Here is a 19695-nt window from a genome sequence, read left to right on the forward strand (position 1 = left end):
TCCTCTAAATAAATATATCTCCTGCCGGCGCTAAAAGGGAGAGAGTCCTGAGAGTAGTTCCAACGCCTGTGGATCCGGTCCCGGGTTCAACCATACTGCGAATTCTCAAATTCAGGGTAAAGAGGAGTGCCCCACGTCGCTCTCACCATCTTGTTTGTTCTCTTTGCGCGCTTCACTTTATCTAAAAAGGGGTGAGTACGATATCTTTATAACAAAGGGACTCCCGGTTCAATTCAATGATTGTAATGTAACTTAGTAGCTCCCACAGATAGAAGAACCCCATCATTGGGATGCCAAACGATGGGTTAAGCTCCTAAGATCGATGAAAGCTTTTAGGGAGATCCTTCGATAAGGATTTCAATTCCCCAGCTCTATAAGAGGATCCCTTGCGTGCTATGTATACGGGTCTCTCAAATCCAAGAAAATTAGATAAAGCAGGAACCCAGCATGGGAGTCTTATACTTTTCGACTTGGGGGATTGCATAAGGGTGCTTTATGCCCGACCGGAAGAGATGCGAGAAAAGTAAGTCCAGATGAATCTTATTCCCGCTCTGAACCTTGCTTTCTTGCGAGGATCATTGGCATCAGAGAAGTAATTAGGCAACCTTCACTAGTTTCATTAGCATTAGCAAGGCTGAATTCATTTCATGCTTTCAAGGATAGGTCATTTGACTCCCTTTCAATAATTATCATCTTTCCTGCTCTTCCTTTGAGTTCGATCCGTGTAGTTGTAGTCAAGTCTAAGGCAGCTTCATACTCTTCATTAGTCTATTATTATTGAATATAAAAAGGAATTCAAGTAATTAAGTCCAAGTGAATCCATTTCTTTCCCAAATCTAGCTAACCTAACCCCGGATTCGTCTCTAGGAGAACTTCAAGAATCCCAGTCTTGAAAGTCCGGCGAAAATGAGGATAAATAGAATGTCCCCCAGAAATCATTAATTAGGCGTTCCGTAGCAGTAATTCCATTCATTCGAGGTTCTTCATGATTCATTATATTCCCATAATTTGTGCTTGCCCCATCACTCCGAACTCCATCATCCCTATTCTGGCTAGTATACAGGCGGTAAAAAAGCTTTATGAGGTAAGCAACTCCGGTCCGTGTGGTGGGCCCATGATATACTCCTAGTCTCAAAAGGTTTGTTGATTTCATATTAGCGTATATATTATTTACTTCCTCGATCATCTCCCGGGTAAGTCTATTCACCGTTCCGCGGCAGTGAATTTAGGTTCTGCAGCAGCCTTAACCGGATCTGTCTATTCACCGTTCCGCGCCATTGAACTTCCTTTCTGCAGACTTCATTTTCTCCGCTGCAGAAGGAGAAGACAAAACGGGAACGGGAAGATGATTCTCGGTTCTGCTGCAGTAGACAAAACCAGAAGATGATCGATTACTAAAAGCGCGGAACAAAAAGTTGGGGCGAGGTTTTCTGCCCAAAAAAGTGGGATTGTAGGAAAGCTAATATTATAGACGGAAAGGCGAACCCAAAACTCTTAGTCGGCCCTGTACTCTATTCCTTACTTCCTTACTCTGGAATAAAGGGCCTGGGGCTCAGTTCTCTTATGACACTTAGCACTCAATGGATTCATATTTCCCTCTAAGGGGTTCTATGAATGTATAGTGGATTTTCTGTTCTGTAGCAGCCTACATATTATTGATTTATGCCCGTGATCACAGTATCACTCCCCGTTGCCTTACCCATGGGATGTTATCCCCTCTGCAAGAATCCTCTGCGGGAGTCACAACTCTACCGCTAATATTGGAACACAGAGACCGGCTTTTGGGATCTTCTTTCCGGGGGAGTGTCTTTATTCCCTCTAAAGGGTGGCAGATATGTGTGGGGGATTTTTTATATTTGATGAAATCTCAAAGAGTCCAACGATTCTTCGTATTCCTCAGTAAATACATATATATCTTCACTTCATTTCATTTGAATATTCTATCTTCATTCAAATTCAAACAAATATAAAAAGGAATATTCAAAATCCAAATTTAGAAATCCTTTATTCGTGATTCGCGAGGAGCTGGATGAGAAGAAACTCTCACGTCCGGTTCTGTAGTAGAGATGGAATTCAGAAAAAACCATCAACTAGAACCCCAAAAGAACCAGATTCCGTAAACAACATAGAGGAAGAATGAAGGGAATATCTTATCGAGGTAATCATATTTGTTTCGGTAAATATGCTCTTCAAGCACTTGAACCTGCTTGGATCACATCTAGACAAATAGAAGCAGGTCGACGAGCAATGACACGAAATGCACGTCGTGGGGGAAAAATATGGGTACGTATATTTCCAGACAAACCAGTTACTGTACGACCCGCGGAAACACGTATGGGTTCGGGAAAAGGATCCCCTTAATATTGGGTAGCTGTTGTGAAACCCGGTCGAATACTTTATGAAATGGGTGGAGTAACAGAAAATATAGCCAGAAGAGCTATTTCAATAGCAGCATCCAAAATGCCTATACGAACTCAATTCATTATTTCGGATATAGAAGAAAAATGTAGAACCAACCGAAAGGAATCTTAGGAATGAAACAAAAACGCAGGTTTCTTTTTGTGTTTGTGGACAAAAAAGATTTCTTTTTTTCTTCGCCCTTTGCATTGTAAAGAAAAGAGTAAAAAAATGATATGATTCAACCTCAGACCCATTTCAATGTAGCGGATAACAGCGGGGCTCGAGAATTGATGTGTATTCGAATCATAGGAGCTAGCAATCGCCGATATGCTCATATTGGTGACATTATTGTTGCTGTTATCAAAGAAGCAGTACCTAATATGCCCCTAGAAAGATCCGAAGTAGTAATTGTGCGTACCTGTAAAGAACTCAAACGTGACAACGGGATGATAATACGATATGATGAAAATGCCGCAGTTGTTATTGATCAAGAAGGAAATCCAAAAGGAACTAGAATTTTGGGTGCAATCGCCCGGGAGTTGAGACAATGAAATTTGACTAAAATAGTTTCATTAGCTCCCGAGGTATTCTAAAATGAAATCGTGATATGTTTCTAGTGGAGTATTTGAAAGAAATAGATTAAGAATTTAGTATAATGTGTCTCACGCATATACCTTTCTTTAATAATATAATGAATATTCATAGACAAATAAGTAAAAAAAACACGTTGATAGTATAAAATTTTTTTGCCCCAATAATTCTAGTTCATCATGGGTAGGGACACTATTGCTGAGATAAGAACTTCTATACGAAATGCTGATATGGATCGAAAAAGAGTGGTTCGAATAGCATCCACTAATATTACCGAAAATATTGTAAGAATACTTTTACGAGAAGGTTTTATTGAAAACGTGAGAAAACATCGAGAAAACAACAAAAATTTTTTGGTTTGAACCCTGCGACATAGAAGGAATAGGAAAAGACCCTATAGAAATATTTCAAATTGAAAACGGATCAGTCGACCCGGTCTACGAATCTATTCTAACTATCAACGAATCCCTAGAATTTTAGGTGGGATGGGGGTTGTAATTCTTTCTACTTCGCGAGGTATAATGACAGACCGAGAGGCTCGACTAGAAGGAATCGGTGGAGAAATTTGGTGTTATATATGGTAAGATTTTGAATATCCAAATTGGATCCAAAACTTCCTATTTGTGCAAATTTGGGGGTTGTCTAATATCGTTCTACCTCCATTAGTTGATACTTCAAGGTAACTTACTGTACCTGGGATGAAAGAACCAAAATGAATTCATGAGGGTTTCATTAATGAATCGCTTCCGAATAGTATGTTCCGGGTTTATTTAGATAATGAAGATCTGATTCTAAGTTATGTTTCGGGAAAGATCCGACGTAGGTTTATACGGATACCGCCATAAAATACAGTAAAAATTGAAGTAAGTCGTTATGATTCAACCAGAGGGCGTATAATTTATCGACTTCGCAACAAAGATTCGAAGGATTCATTTTGAAACTTTCACATGCCTTTCGCGGGAATACAATTCGAGATGCAAAATATCAAGAAACTTTTTTTCTTCCAAGAAGTAGAAGTCAAGTCTATTTTCAATTAAGGTAAGGAATGGGAAATATGAAAATAAGAGCTTCTGTTCGTCAAATTTGTGAAAAATGTCGACTAATCCGTAGAAGAGGACGAATTATAGTAATTTGTTCCAACCCGAGACATAAACAACGACAAGGATAATCAGACTTGCCAAATGAACCAATGTACAAATAAAGAATCGTGAAATGGATATATCCATATATCGCTGACTCATATTTACGAGATGCTAAAATATGGCAAAAGCTATACCGAGAATTAGTTCGCGTAGGAATGGACGTATTGGTTCACGTAAGAGTGCACGTAGAATACCAAAGGGAGTCATTCATGTTCAAGCTAGTTTCAATAATACCATTGTCACTGTTACAGATGTACGGGGTCGGGTAGTTTCTTGGTCCTCCGCCGTTGCGCTTTTGTTGCAGGAGTTTTCTTGCTCTGATCTGACAAAGAAAAAAGGCTTTAGGGGGTACTTTCACTCTTCAATCGGTACGTCTTTCTCACCTCAAGAAGTATGGATGTATTTAAGGAAGTGGAGTACTGAGCAGCTTGAGACACTTCAGTAGCATAACGAACATCAGCAATTGAACTTGCAGCCCCTTTCGCAACTCGAGGAGATGCCCCGCTTGTTCAAGAGTTTGAGTAGCCCACTTACTTTAGTTTGACTGAAACAACTTCCTTTCCTGAATCTTAGCTCTTCTCTTTCTTATTTATTCTTACTACTAGAACTTTAGAAACCGGTCCGGAAGAAAGAAACCTTAACGTATCCGGGTCGTACGCCTGGAACAGTCGTACAATTTCGGCGATTCTAAAAAGGAGTATATCCCTCTCCCTTAGTGTCTTTCCACTTCCCTCGTTCAGGAACAAACACTTCGCCTAATTCTTTTGAATTTCCCCACTAACTAATTAGCTTACGACCACTGAACAAACTTGGTTGACGAACATAGTTTATGCGCCGCTAATCTAGCGGCTTGTCGAGCATTTGACAAACTCACACCATCCATTTCAAATAGGATTTGTCCCGTGGACACACGAGCAATCCAACCCGTAGGATTTCCTTTTCCTCTTCCCATTCTTACTTCTGTAGGTTTCCCGGTAATAGGGATATCTGCGAAAACTCTTACCCATATCTTACCATTTCTTCGGAATTGTCCGCTCATAGCACGATGGAAGTGTCCGATTATAGCACGACGCGCTGCTTCAATGGCTCGATATGAAAGACGACCAGCTCTACAACTTTTAGTGCCATATCTTCCAAAACCAAGTTGTGTACCGTCCGGTTTGCAACCCCTACTACATCTGCCTTTACGATATTTACTATATTTCGTACGTTTCGGATATAGCACGTCCCCCTTTTTTTTAACTATATGAAATCCACACTTTGACACCTGAGATTCCGTAACGAGTAGATACTTCCGCAGGAGCATAATCTATTTTCTGGTTAAATACATTACGAGATGTTTTTCCATACTTTCCGCATTCAGTTCTAGCTATTTCTGCACCTTTTAATCGACCTGAACAACATATACGGATCCCCTCCACCCCCTTTTTCATTACTAATGGAATACCCTTCACTATTTTACTAAAAATGGAACGAAATGATCTTCTTTTGTTCCTCGGTTGAAAAGGGATGTCTTGAGCAATCGGAGAAGCACTTTGATAAACAGATTTGATCTTGACTGATTCAATTAAGGTATTAGTGTTTGTTCTATTAGACAACAAAGATCTTATTTTTTTAACTTCGTTCAAATAAGAGTTGTAACCGTACGGAATTCTTCTGTTTCTCAGTATGATCTCTATCATCATCTCTATTCCCTTTATCAATTCTCCTATCCTACCTAGGTCTATGAAATTCTCTATCAATTCCATTACCTTATCCTTACTCATGAGACTCATGGGGTTCCAATATTTTCTCCTTAATTGACCTAGGAGTTGTAGTTGTTCCCGGGCATCCTCGGAAAAAAGGTTATTATGCACCCCAACCCCATCCCTTGGAAAAAAAAAGGTAGCACCGAAGAAAGGAAAGAGCGAGATGGTGGTTTTTGTTGTTCCCGCGAAGCGAAGATCATTCGCTTGGCGAATAAAGTGGATCAACCTCTTTTTGGCTTCGGCCAAACACCTTTTCTCGCTGGTCGAGCTTTCTACAAAAAAAGCGATGCGAGAACGTATTCTCTTATCTAAGCTTCTTTCCTGTGTATTAGCTCCCCCCATCGTAGATGGTTCAGCCACGCCCGGTGCCACGAAATGATTGAGAACTACGACGGGGTCGAAATTCATTTTTTTCTTTGTATTCAATAAGTATTGCATGACCGAATAATTCAAGGAAGGGCGCACTGCAGGGAGGGTCCTTTTAAGTAGATGACTCGTCGGGCGGTCGGAGCGGGACTTCTTTGGGAAAAAGAACTTGAATAACTTAGTTTTTCTGACGGAGTCGTCATTTTTTATCAGGAACGCTATGTCATTTACAATCCCGGCGTATTTCGGATGCTTGAAGGCCCCGCTGACCCGAAGTGATTTAGAAAGAGTCTTCTTTATCGATGGTGATTGGTCATGGTATCCATAGCCTTGCTTCTTTTTCGGCCAAATCCTGATTTCGTTTTGCTTCTCCCGATCGTCGAGCCTGATCGACTCGACTCTTTTCCCTGCCCCCCGGCCTCTCACTTCGTTTCGTTCTTCTTCTGTACCGTCGCTTGAATGAAGACACCCGATCGGCCCGACTTTCCCAAATGCCCCCCCAAAAAACCGGCCCTTCTCCTTTCCGGGTCTGGCTTTTTCACGTCGTTTTCGTCGTCGTGGTAGACGGGGAAGAAAGAAATGAATGAAAGTTCTTTTGGGAAAATGTAGAATAATACACCTACCGAGACGAAAGCCAAAGGTTCGTCTCGTAGGTGGACGTATCGAACCGAAATAAGATCTCAGATTGACATCTTGATACACTGATTTACCATAATAATAAATAGAGTCAATGGTGACTCCGCCGTGGGAAGAGCCGCTTCCTTCTTGCTTGATAGGGGAGGCTTCCATTCACCAGCGCAGACTCAAAGTGCTCTCCGAACCGTGCTGGATAGTCACCCATCACACGGCTCTCAAACCCAACCTGTGATGGATCCCGGGAGACAAAGTCAAAGCGCTTGATCCTTTGCCCCATACTTTGAGATGCTCCTCCCCGCCGATCAAGGAGCGACGCTGCTCGTGATAGGCTTAGCTTTAAGCTGCTATCGTTCGGTTCGGATAAGTCAAGTCCCTTCGGTCGCTTCGCTCAGGCGGTCTTCCCTTATCTTCCCTAACGTTCAAAGTCGTTCTGGTTTGAGATGAGAAAGGAGCGGAAGCCACTCGACTGAGTTGGAGAGGAGCGAAGGCCGAGCGCAATGAATGAATAAGAAATTGACAGCAGAGGAAATCAATGATTCTTATTCGACCGAGTTCTAGCTAGAAACATGTCGATTACACACCGGAGGTTGGTAAGAACTGAGGGGCAATGCCCCCTAACCTAAGTGGGCCTACCTGCGAAGCAACTGGTACTTGATCGGGCGGGGGGCGGTTTGGTTTCGTGCAACGCCCTCGCAGCAGGAATAAGTAGTTGTCATTTGAAAGTAAAGGCTCTGTTCCGCTTATCAATTACGAATCCTACAACTCTCTTTACTGAGCGAGACTCCATCCATATCCCTACTAGTGGTTTTTCTTTCATTCAATCATCACTTGTTTGACAGCTTAAACTAGGCTCCACTTTAGAGATAGGTTTGTTTTTGGTCAACATCAAAATAGGTCAAGGGCGCGTCGGAACGATCGGTAGCTGCTTAGTCTCATCCGAGAGTACAATCTCCTTACTGCTTTTGAAAAAAAAAGAGGAGGGGTCGATTTAGGCTCCTTCCCTTCCACTGCGTAGCCGCGCTAGCAGGTACTACGAGCCCTCTGTCCCACGCATCTAACCAGCTCGCGTGGTTCACCGGTTCCACCGAAAACTCTCATTTGTTGAAGCGGAGCATAGTGCGCTTTAGGCGCCGAGCGAGAAACGTCTCTTCTTTCGTTTCGGTTTATTCACTGATCTGAAACTTAGCACTTGTTTTCTTATTGATTCCAGGGGCGGTGGCATTCTTTAATGAAGTATATCCGAACCGAATTAGCACTTCTCAGATCAGGCTAGGCCTCTCCAGCTGAGCTGGGCGCCGGGGCCCTGGATGCGCTAGCGATTGGCACATAGGGGAGTGGTTGCCCGGGTTTATCGGCCTGGTATCCTGCACCTCGCGTTCATGATATTGACATTCAACTGTGCCCCGGAGACACGGTCGAAGCACGCCCGCCCAGTGTGCTTCTTTCACGACATGCTATAGTCCTGGGTGTCTTCCAGTGGTCTTCTAGCCTTAGAAGAAGTCGTGTCCGCCCCGGGCATCTGCAACGTCCTCCTTTGATATTCTAATCTGGGACAACTAAAAGACTGAGCCATTCGGTTACTTTCGCGGTCGCCCTCACTAAACCAACTTGAATCTGAACTACGATTCAGATCACGTCTTGCCGAAATCGGATTTCCTTTGCGTGCCATATGCGCTTAGACTTCACTTTTTCCCCCTTTTTCTTCCCCGTCCAATATTTGTTCTCGAAGGTCTTCGTTTTCGTGTAAAAGCAAACTCTCCAAATTTATGACCAACCTTTCCTTCAGTAATCTTACAACGAACAGGAGTTTTTCCATTGTAAATTCGTACGGAGCAATCAACGAATTCCGGCGAAATAGAAGATCTACGTGACCAAATTTTCCTGTTCAAAAGAAGATCTCTCTTCTTTTTCATTCTCAAGAGGAATGCATCAACAAAACTTCCCTTCCATATAGATCGTCGTGGCATGAACTAATTTTTTCGCTTCGATTCTGTCTGTCTTCGCTCCTCTCCTGTCGAGTGGCTTACGCTCCTACTCCTCCTCCTTCTGCTCATGAATCCTCCTTGGTCCTTCGTTCACTTTTTCTCACATTGGCTTCTTCTGTGTTAAGCATGACATGTAATGTCATGTTTGAAGTCGAAGCAATCTTCTTTTTTTCGAAAAATCTATTCTTTTTTTCATGATAATAGTTTTTGACTCTTTATTTTGAAGCAAGGTGGATCTATACGGGAACCTAGTTATAATCGTCTTCTTCTTTCTTTCTTAATAAGAAGTTCTTTTTTTTCTATTTTCTTTGAAATGCATGCTTTCCTATGGATGAGACTTTCTATGGAAAGAGGATATGAAGAAGCGAGACCATCAAAGAGAGTACTCTGCTGCGCCTTTATTAGTCTGATGATGTTCTTCTGTTTATGTTCTTCTTTCTTCTTGATTGTTTGCACGTTTGTATGAGAATCAAGCTCATCTCCTTCGGTAAGCACATATAGGGTATCGAGCCCTCGGCGCTTGAGAGGACCCCGGGGAGCTCTTCTGTGATAGGCTCCGAGTTCCTGACTCTACTAGGCAACTAAGACATTAGATGAGGGAGTGCTTGTCTGTTTAGCGCTCTGTGGTTCATAGATTGGATATTGAATTATCCGAAGATGAGTATCCCTCGAGCCTGACTTCCAAGCACTGCTTCTGTAGTCAACAAAGAAGTAGGGTTTCAGACTTCGTCATGAGTTTGACCTTCTGTTCTAAGAAAGAATGCCTGAGCTTCTGTAGCGCGAAGACAAGAACTAGTCAATTTCTCTAAAATCTGGAATACCCTTCTTCCTCCATCCATACACTGACATCAGTTACTGAAAACCGAGATATGGGCATAAAGAAAATCAAACTCTTTGCTCGTGAATATGCGATGTTAAGGATGCCAGAACTATAGTTGAATCGACCGTTCACTCATAGGTAGCTGCGAACAAGGAAGAAAAAGAAGGACATGGAAGCCAAGCCAATGCGGTCTTAGCTCTTGTTGCTGCCAACGACTCCGATGCCGTTGAATCCGTTGGAGGAAGAGCTGCCTATTGAATTTCTTGGAGTAAGGGCTTTCTGAAAAGGCGTAGCTGCAATTGGGCTTCGGCTTGTACTTGAATCGATCTTGCCTTGGTGTTGCTGACTGACGGACCGAAGACAGAATAATAGAATAGGATATTGCACCTCACTTCGAAGAATGGGAGGAAGACTGATACCACTTCGACTGCTTAGAATGAGAGAAGGAATGGCATGCTAGACGGCCGGGGAACATTAGCTACGAAAGAAGCAAGAGACTTGACAGCCCTCCTCGACAGCAACTGAAAACACAAGAAAGAAAAACAAATGACTTGCTTGGTCAGCTCAACCACTAAAGGTGCGAAGGATTTCTTACTTGAAGGCAGGAGGGAAAGAGTCTAAACTAAAGGCAAAGGCGTAGGAAGCACAGGTCAAAGAAGCAGCACTCGCCGCAGGAGATCGAACAGATCCGGTTGGTTGATTCAAGTCTAAGTAGCATCAAACAAAGCGATATAAAGGTGAGGTGGTTTCTCCCCATTGACCGAGTGAAGTAACAGCAGGCATGCCATCATAGGCAAAAATCAAAAAGGCCTTTCACATCTAGGCAAGGAGAAGACTCACCTCTCTCACCAGACTCGTCCCTTGTTTTCTTGTATGGGAACCCCATTCTTTAATGAGAGAAAGAAAAGAGTTTATGAAAAGCCTTTTTCAAGCTCATCTCAGATTCATTAAGGAATCAGACATAGCCTGGTTCTATTCATAACAGGCAACGGGGGGTTGGTGTGGCCGCTTCGGGCCATCGAACTTAGTTTCAATTGCAAAGCTAAAGGAAGACTAGAAAATAAAATAGGGGGAAGATAGGCTAGGCCAGCAGCAAAAAAGCAAGAAGTTGGGCCTGATCTTGATCTATGAGGTGAAAGATCAAGGAAGGGCATTGGTCCGTCTGAAGCCAAGTCTGTCTTATAATAGTAGTAGTTGCCCCCTGATCCTCGAGTGATTCTCGTCGGGATTTCTTTGAAACTACAACTGCCCTTGCCGAAAGAAAGTAATCAAGAGAAGCTTTGAGGGCAGCTAAGGAAGGATAGGGAGGGGCCAAGTCAGGATGGGGGATAGTCAGATGACTTGAGGCTACTATTCAATTCAGCCCGAGAGAAATTCGAACTCAGCTAAAGCGACAAAGGAAATCAAGTACATTCGAGCATTCGATTCAGGCGCTGCAAGCCACGAAGCGAGAGCAGCTGCCAAAGCAATGGAAAAGTTGAGGTTATGAAATAGCTCGACTGATAAGGAGAGGGGGGGCATAGAATGAAACCTTCTAGAATTGATTCTGTCTCCCCTGATCTAAAGGTCAGATACAAAAGGGGACCCTATCCCACTATGAACGAAAAGATGCACAAGCTCTATCCATTATCCAATCACTTGACTTGAACCTAAAGTCTTGCCCGATAATGTCTTAAACAAAACAATCTGTATAGTTAGAATTCATGTCCGAATCCGGTAAAAGGACAAGAAAAGGACGGAACTGATAGTCTAAAGGCCGAGTCTCAGTCTATTAGTTAGATACGCACGCTCTTTCTTGTTTTTGTTCCAAAAAGTGAATCAAAAAGTAGATTCAATAGTAGCGCGAGATGAGTGACTAATTGGGAAGCACGGAACTTGAAGTCCGAAAGAGCTGGGCTTTCACCGACTCGGGGATGGGGCTTTCCTCAGTCTCAGGCAGAGCCGCTAGAAAAGGACTTTCTATGTCTAGGTGGAGGCTCACTTCGTGAAGTGGTATGGTAGCTATTGAATCTGGTCCGGGGCTGCTAAACAAAAAAGCAAGAACCCCAAGCAAGCACGAAAGAGTCCCCGAGCGAGGAATGAAAGACCGAACCTGAAGATAGCACCTACTTCCTCATTGGCATAAGCAGAATCAGGCGATCCGACGATTTTGCTGTTCATAGATTCGTCTTCATCTAAGATCTTTGAATTGATTGGTTTTCTACTGCTTCACCTGCATACCTGATGAAGCAGGGGAGAAGAGATGAATTGAAAGACTATGTCCCAGCGCTAGAAGGACAATAGGGGAAGGATGTGCCTTCAATCGTCAATCGACAGTAGTCTCCTTCATCAACGTCAACGGCATTTTAGGTAAACATAAGCAGCATCTTTGAGGCTTCATAGACGACATGTTCAGGTCTTCCTGCTCCGGCCGGTGGGGTAGGGACTCACAAACAAGCCATTCAAGGTAGGTAGGTTTAGACCAAGCCAGAGCAAGCTTCAAGCTAAGCAAGGGTGGTGGGTCAGATACGGAGGCGGAGGGACAGAGAGAGTGCTTCCCGATCAAGCTCTCAGAGAGAGAGCTCTTGTACAAGGAAGCTACGTACACATTTTCAAACTGAAAGCGACCAAGAAAACTCCTGCGCTAACGCAGCCGTACTTTGGTGGGTCTCCGAGATCCTTGAGATGAAGAAGGGATATCTATCTAATCCGATCGATTGCGTAAAGCCCGCGGTAGCAACGGAACCGGGGAAAGTATACAGAAAAGACAGTTCTTTTCTATTCTATTCTATTAGATATTAGATTAGTATTAGTTAGTGATCCCGACTTAGTGAGTCCTTTCTTCCGTGATGAACTGTTGGCACCAGTCCTACATTTTGTCTCTGTGGACCGAGGAGAAAGGGGGCTCGGCGGGAAGAGAAGTGTACCATGAGAGAAGCAAGGAGGTCAACCTCTTTCAAATATACAACATGGATTCTGGCAATGCAATGTAGTTGGCCTCTCATGTCGATCCGAATGAATCATCCTTTCCACGGAGGTCAATCTTTGCCTGCTAGGCAAGAGGATAGCAAGTTACAAATTCTGTCTCGGCAGGACATGTATTTCTATTACTATTCAATTCATAAATGAAGTAGTGAATGGTGGGGTTACCATTATCCTTTTTGTAGTGCCGAATCTTGTAATACGCAAGCAAGAAAACGGATGCGCGTTAGCTAAACGAACAAGGAAGACGCGTAGCGTCACTTTACTCACGCACAACGGCTTCTTATTAACATATAGCGTCTGTAGCGTTAGAAGCCGTTGCTTGTTTTGTTGTTGTTAAGTAAATAAAGACAGAAAACAAATAGATTCTTATTAGTTTTTTCTTTGCTGTTATTATAGATAAGGGTATGCCTTTTTCTTCTTATGGCCATCAATTGGCTTAAGCCGCTCCCACAAAAAAATGTTTCCTTTATCTGGCCAATTTTGATAGGAAAAGATAAGTACATATGTGGAACCCTTTTCATGACATGACAGGTTTTTCGGAGGTTCAATAAACTTGTTCTATCCAAAAGCTGCTATAGAAGAGAAGAACAAGACATATGGAAAGCTATTTTAGTGGCTCGCGATCTACCAGTGTACTTGAGCAAAGACATTTATCTCGAGCAAGATTCTCAAACTCAGTGCGCCAGGCAATTTGGCCACATGCAATCCATTCCTTTTTCCTTTTCTATCAAACCCTCAACCAGCCATGGCACTCTAGATCACTTAAGGGGCTGGACCCACTTATTCGAGCACGCGATGTGTATTACAATGACCTTCAGTCGACTAAGAAGGTGCATCATATTCGCTGGAAGCCAGCCTCTCTTGCCTACCCCTAAGTCCTGTCTGCAGTAGCTGCTTCGCTTCTATTATAGATGACCGAAGAGCGGACTTCTTTCCAACAAACAGAGGAAGTTTCGATTCGAACAGAGAGATATGTCGGAATTAGCTCCTGGGAAAGATAGAAGGGCAGGGCTTCAGACCCATAATGAAACCAATGTGGGAGCTACTTATAATAAGTTCCAAAACCTTGAGATGAAGAAGGGAAAGCGTAAGTGAACTCGATCCAGTGGAGGAGGAAGCTCGGTTCAGTCCTTGCAGATCTTGACTCACTCACTTCCAGAGTAGAATACGAAACTCTAGTTGAAGGGGTATTGGCCATTATGAGTAGTAAAGGCTACTATGAGCAGAAAGGGACTACTTGGCTCGATCGAGCAGCACCTACACCTTCTCGCGTAACGACTTCTTTTAAGCTAGGCTAGGATCGGATCCAATTCTAGGAGCGATGTCAGACCAGTAGACCCAAGTTATGCCTTTGATCTAGGAGCTTCGGTTTGAACACATTGTTCTCTTGAAAGCTTATTAGGAAGCTAAGTATTTACCTTTTCTTTTCTCAATAGGAGGTCTTGTGCCGTTGGACCTGCCCTTTATGCAGCAGTAGTTTCGGTTGAACTGGACATTGCTCCCGCTATTGGTAGGCTTACTCGACTAAGAATTCAAGGAAGTGAACTGACGGGACTCTGCTACTTACGAGGGTTGATGTGGAAGAAGGGGCGAAGAATCCTCTGCTGATGAAAGATATGCTGAGACAAAAGCAAAATAGGAAGAAATACCTGCTAGACCAGAGACTGCGGATGGGGGTCTTTTTCGCGTAAAAACCTGCCAGCCGGTAATATAGTATTTCCAAGCTAGGGGTATTGTTGTTTATGCACAAGGTTTTTCTCCTCAACCAAAGCATGGGTCAAAAAGGAAGAACATGACCATCAGCAAGAAAGGGCGTCCCGACGTCGACTCCGAAAGGAAGCTCGCGAGAGGGAAAGAGAGGAAAAGAACCAATGATTCACCTATATGAAGCTGAAGGAATGAAAGCATTAGAGTGAAGATCCCCTGCTTAACCTGAAATGAAACCTCTCAAGCCAGGGAAAGATTGACCATCGGGTTTATTCCCGAGTCAGGACAGAAAGAGTGACTACTCGATAGAAATGCCCCTATGAATAAGGGAAGTTACTAGCCTTCTTTCTTAGGCCAAGGAAGGAAAGCACAGTAGAACTAGCGTAGCGGGACATGACAGCGGTTGGGGAGAGGGAAAAGCTATCAATCCAATGAACAGAAAAAGCGGCTTGGCCGAAGGGTCAGGAAGAGAGAACGACTATACTTTCTGAGTTAGAACATTAGGAACCTTACACCCATAGGAAAGAAAGCAGCCAAAAAAGTAGAGAAGATCAGAGACGGGTTTAGCGAGAAAAGTCTTTAGCTCACACCTATCTTTGATGAAAGAAGCCAAAAAGCAAGAAATTGAAAGTGTGATTAAAGCCAGAGAGATGACTTCTGTTGAACTCTTCCTGTACATGAAGGGAATGAATCGCATATGTTGGTTGAGAATTGCTCGGGAATTCATTGATAATGACTTTGCCAGGTTCTAGGGAGGCTACTCTTATTTTTTGTCGATCGAGCCGCTCTCCCTCATTCCACTCGTCCAGCCCTCTTCACGAACTTGTACAATCGATGCCACAAAGATAGCAAACTCTATTATCAAAGAAATAAGGAAACGGGCGACAATTTGGCACCAGATATCCGGAGGTGTGGAAAGAGCAGCTGTGAGAAGCGGAAAAACCATCAAAAAACGACGATTGTTCGTGGAGGTTTCTACAGAAAGACCCCTTGGTTCTGACAAACGGATCACAATTACAGGTACCTGGGAGCATACCGATGGAATGAACGAAATACGAACAGTTAACATAATATGGTCATAGATCTTAGGTTGTAGCTTGATCATGAGCGAATTTGTTGATGTTGCACCCATGAAGTATGGAAAGTGCCAAACATTGGGAACTACCCGGGGAGGAGTTAGGAACAGGAACAAGAAGAAGCGAGAACCACTTAAATGGAGGAATCGATTGTATTTCGTCCTTTGTTCCCCATAGAAACTGGGGATCAAAAAGCACCAAATTTGATGACTTATTAAGGGAAAGACGAAGTAAGAGCATGCTATTGGAGACGTTGCAACATATGTCGGGAAGGCCTCCGTTGATTGTGTACGAACAAAATACGAATCCAAAGGCAGGGTAAGAAGGGGTTTAGCTAATGGAGATATTAACTCTTCCGGGAACCAGTAACACGTAAACCATGTAAAACCAAGACCAATCAATATCCGAACGGAACGGATTCGAACTTCTCCTAGAATAGTTTCCGATGCGAAATTAAATTCATAGGATATATATGAGTAATTCAAAGGATAAATCTAAATATTTGATAGGATTCGATTCATTTTAGTAATGAACAAAAAAGAATTTTATGGGGCTTCCCTGTCGAGAATAAAAAGTTTTTCTCTTAGAGAGGCGGTTTCCTCGCTTAGAAAAGCGTTCCTTCTCTCAAGAGATTCCCATTGAGTGGATAACTCTCGGCGATGTTGCATATCCAATCGGGCTTGGTGCTTTTGTTTTAAAAAGCCCTGGAAATGCTCTGCCTGGGTCGTTTTTACTTCCCAATAGAATGGGGATTCTTGCCCCTCGTTACATAAGCTTTGCAAGACCTGGCATAGAGCGGGGTGATTGAATTCTAAGGGTTCGAGGTGTACCCTCAGTATGGAATCCAGGTCTTGTGGATCAATGAAGAATTGGGGATCCTCCCGACCATAAAAAATGAGTTGATAGAGAGAGGAAATCTGGTCACGAGTTGTAAAACAAAACTCAGTTTCCAGGAAATTTCGCACCATGACCTCGTACTCCCTGGGTGAGAGTCCCTGGGTTTGTAGGCGCTGTCGTACGAATTCCACCCATTCTGGATCCTGATCCGGCTGATTCATATAGTGGTCTAGCAGCGCTAGTTCAGACGGGAGAATACCCAATATGGAATTAGGTAAACCCCCATAAAAGAAGTTATAATAGATTCTACACACAAAACGGATCAAGAAATAAAGACACACTAACCTTCTCATAAGAGAAAGAGCCCGCTGTAACTTGGGCCTTGTTAGATAGTAGCAAAAGACTCTCACTTCGAAATCCGAAGGGAGATAGAACCTAACAAGGATATAGAAAGTAAAGAGGAAAAGGCATGACCAGAAGAATTGTGTAAAATAAGTGAATTTATCCAGTTGAGGCATGATATGCTTGACAACAAATGATTCCCTCCAGACAGAAAGAGAGTCCTTACTGTACGAGTAGTTCAGAATTCTAGTGAGTTTTTGTTGGTTGTTGACCAACGGAAATCATGGGAGAAAGAAGACTAGATCCGGGGGTCATTCACCACCCCACCTACGCACAAACGGACTACTTACTGCACCCAGAACCTCATAACAGCATAGAAAGCATCACCGTGAATTCCATATTGGATAAAATTGCTATGTATATCAATCAGAAATGGAAGTTGTCTTAGTCATCCTTTTTTAAATCATGAGTATCCTATATCGAGAAAATATTCATTTTGAAAACATCTCTATAATGAACATAGTGATAGAAAGAGTACCATGCAGTGTCTTGACTTCAAACGGTTTGCTTTAACCATGTTAATAGTCCCACATTATTGGTTGAGAGAGAATCGAAGTAGATTTACCAATAAATCACGAAATGCTATGGTTCTTACAGAGAATTGATTAATTGATTCATAAGTAATTCGCGAGATCATGCACCCCTCTCTCCTAGTTCTAAGGAAAACTGAAAACTAAAGGATACAGCTGGTTGGTCCAGCCTATTCTTGAAAGAAACAACTCGCACATACTCCCTTTCCAAAAAAGATCAATACACCAAGCACTACACTTAGATTTATTGGATTTGTTGCAAAAATATCGGTATTAAACCCGAAACTCCCAGCAGACGGCCAGTGGCCCAAAGAAAGGAAAGAATCGGTTACGTTTTTCATATGCTCTCCTCTTATAGATCAACTAAAAAACCGAACAGAGTGACTTTTGTATCACTTCACCTCGCTTTTTATTTACTCTCTTTTTTTTTTAAGAGTTTCTTCTTTGTTGTTGTTAGGTGTTGGAATTATCTTTTGCATATTATTTTCCAGCGGTTCTATTTTCACACCGCGAATCCAACTATATGAGAATTTGATCGGAACTCCAAGTTTTTTATTGTACTCCAAGACGTCGTTTACCGTCTTTTTGTACTCTTGGAACAATTTTAGAATATAGATAAATAGGCCTAGTGCGACTACATAAAAAAGGAGGATCGGCTCATTATTCAATTGTTGGAATAGCTTTTCTACCAGTTGAGACATGATATGATTGACAATGAAACTAACCGCTGCCACATTGGGGCTATGGGATTCGAACCCAATTTTGCCACGACCCCCATTTCTCTCTCGCCCAGTCGTCTATCGCGAATTAGCCTTTCGATTAGACAACAAAGAAAGGTCGACCTTTCTTGACTAAGCTTAGATTTTCCCCGCAAAATCACGTTCGACTTGCATTAAGCATACGGCTTGTGACACACATTTCTCGATCGGCTGGGTTCCCGCCTTGCTGTACCGAGGGAAGCCCTTCAACCACCTCATCTCTATTATTTATTATATGATGATTGGTTGATTGTGATTGAAGATTTCTTTCTACAAAAAGTCTTCGAGATAAATTGGACCTCCGCCCGAAGAGCGCTTCCCTGGCTTAAAGGACGGAACTCCAGCGCACTGATTGAGCTAGCGAACTCCAATTTAAGTAAGACCAGGCCAGCTGTAAACAAAGGAAACAAAAGATTCGTGGTTGATACCAGTTGACAGCAATTGGCCAGTTTCCTACAGTTGACCGATAGAGCTCGACCGATTGATCCATAAGAATAAGAGCGGTAAGTTTTTATATTGACAAGGGGGGGAAGCGGTATCGAACAAGAAGAGCTGGAAGGGAAGTCGGACGGTAGGACTGTATTGCTCAAGAGCAGGATCTTTCTTTACAGGAAAGAAGACGGGGATAAGCGCCCTATCCACCAACCAGTAACTGCAAAGAAATAGAAATAGCGAGATGATCCATCATAACGAGAATTTCCATTTGCATTACCAGAAGAAAGAAAGATGCGCTAAATAGATTTTGGGGATATAGACTAGGAAACTACTATTGGCTAATGGAATCTATTAGTCTAGCTCTTATATATATTATGATTATGAAAGAAAGCAGCATAGCCAATTCTTTTTTAGCTAATGAGAAAAAGATATGAACACTAATAAAACCAGGAAAGACCAATCACAAATACCAGTGAAAGCGGAAAAGAGATGGCCTGGGGGAATGGAATACGGGAGGCGAGAAGTCATTTTTCGAAAGGTTTTCTTGTTCGAGCGGCTCAATTGACTATTCAGATTGACAGTGAATCGTCGACGATGGCATAGATTCGATTCGGACAAGACGATAACTATCCTATATAAGAGAAGGCAATCTAGGCAAGCAAAGGAAAGATTGATTATAGGCCAGTGAAAGAGAAAGAGAAGGATCTTCGGCAAGGGGTTCCCGGCTTCGCGAGACCTTTTCGATCTGCTCTAGGCTAAGCTCAATGGGGCCTTGCTTTGTTGATGCCAATCTCTTAGTCTGATTCAGATAAACTGTGAACCAAGACATGAAAAAGAACGAACTCAAAGCGAATTCTTTCATATGAGATCTTCTACCGGTACACGGAACACAAACAAAATCTCAATGAAATGAAGTACACGCAACTACGCCTGTGAACTCAGATAGCCTTTCAGCATTCCTTTCATCTACTCTAGGAAAAAGAACTTTCTTCTCTTAATATATTCAATTTCTAGTTAGAGGTCAAACAGCCCAAGACGCGCATCCACCAGATAAGCATATAGTTCGTTGTGATTCTCAAGTTCAAGTCCTTGTTTTTTATCCTACCCCCCTTTCTCTCCCTTTGGCTTCGGGCTTCTGTTCATGCTCATCCTCAGCCTCCGGTAGGCTGATGGGCATTGAACCTGACTCTGTAGACCTTTCAGCACAGTCTTCTACGACCTCTCCTATAGAAAGCTTTTTAACATGACTTTCCGGCTTTCCTGCTTCTGTGCTTGCTATTAAGAATATGGCATACCAA

At 42.7% G+C, this 19695-nt stretch overlaps 3 protein-coding genes and 1 pseudogene across 3 annotated transcripts, besides 1 other annotated feature; all 4 read right to left on the reverse strand.

Moving 5' to 3' along the window:
* Positions 1-4923: 4923 nt before the first annotated feature.
* On the reverse strand, positions 4924-5439 carry rpl16 (ribosomal protein L16). Its single transcript has one exon. The coding sequence runs from the start codon at positions 5437-5439 to the stop codon at positions 4924-4926; it is 516 nt and encodes a 171-aa protein (YP_009295053.1).
* On the reverse strand, positions 5372-8552 carry rps3 (ribosomal protein S3; the record flags this gene model as incomplete). Its single annotated transcript has 2 exons — positions 5372-6968; positions 8479-8552. 2 exons carry the CDS (start codon positions 8550-8552, stop codon positions 5372-5374), a joined length of 1671 nt encoding a protein of 556 aa, YP_009295054.1.
* Positions 8553-8565: 13 nt separating this feature from the next.
* rps19 (hypothetical protein) lies at positions 8566-8850 on the reverse strand. Its single transcript has one exon. It carries the CDS (start codon positions 8848-8850, stop codon positions 8566-8568), a length of 285 nt encoding a protein of 94 aa, YP_009295055.1.
* Positions 8851-15116: 6266 nt separating this feature from the next.
* On the reverse strand, positions 15117-15956 carry mttB (annotated as a pseudogene).
* Positions 15117-15956: a sequence feature.
* Positions 15957-19695: the final 3739 nt, after the last annotated feature.

Source organism: Ipomoea nil (assembly GCF_001879475.1).
Source record: "Ipomoea nil mitochondrial DNA, complete sequence, cultivar: Tokyo-kokei standard".
NCBI classification, from domain to species: Eukaryota; Viridiplantae; Streptophyta; class Magnoliopsida; order Solanales; family Convolvulaceae; genus Ipomoea; species Ipomoea nil.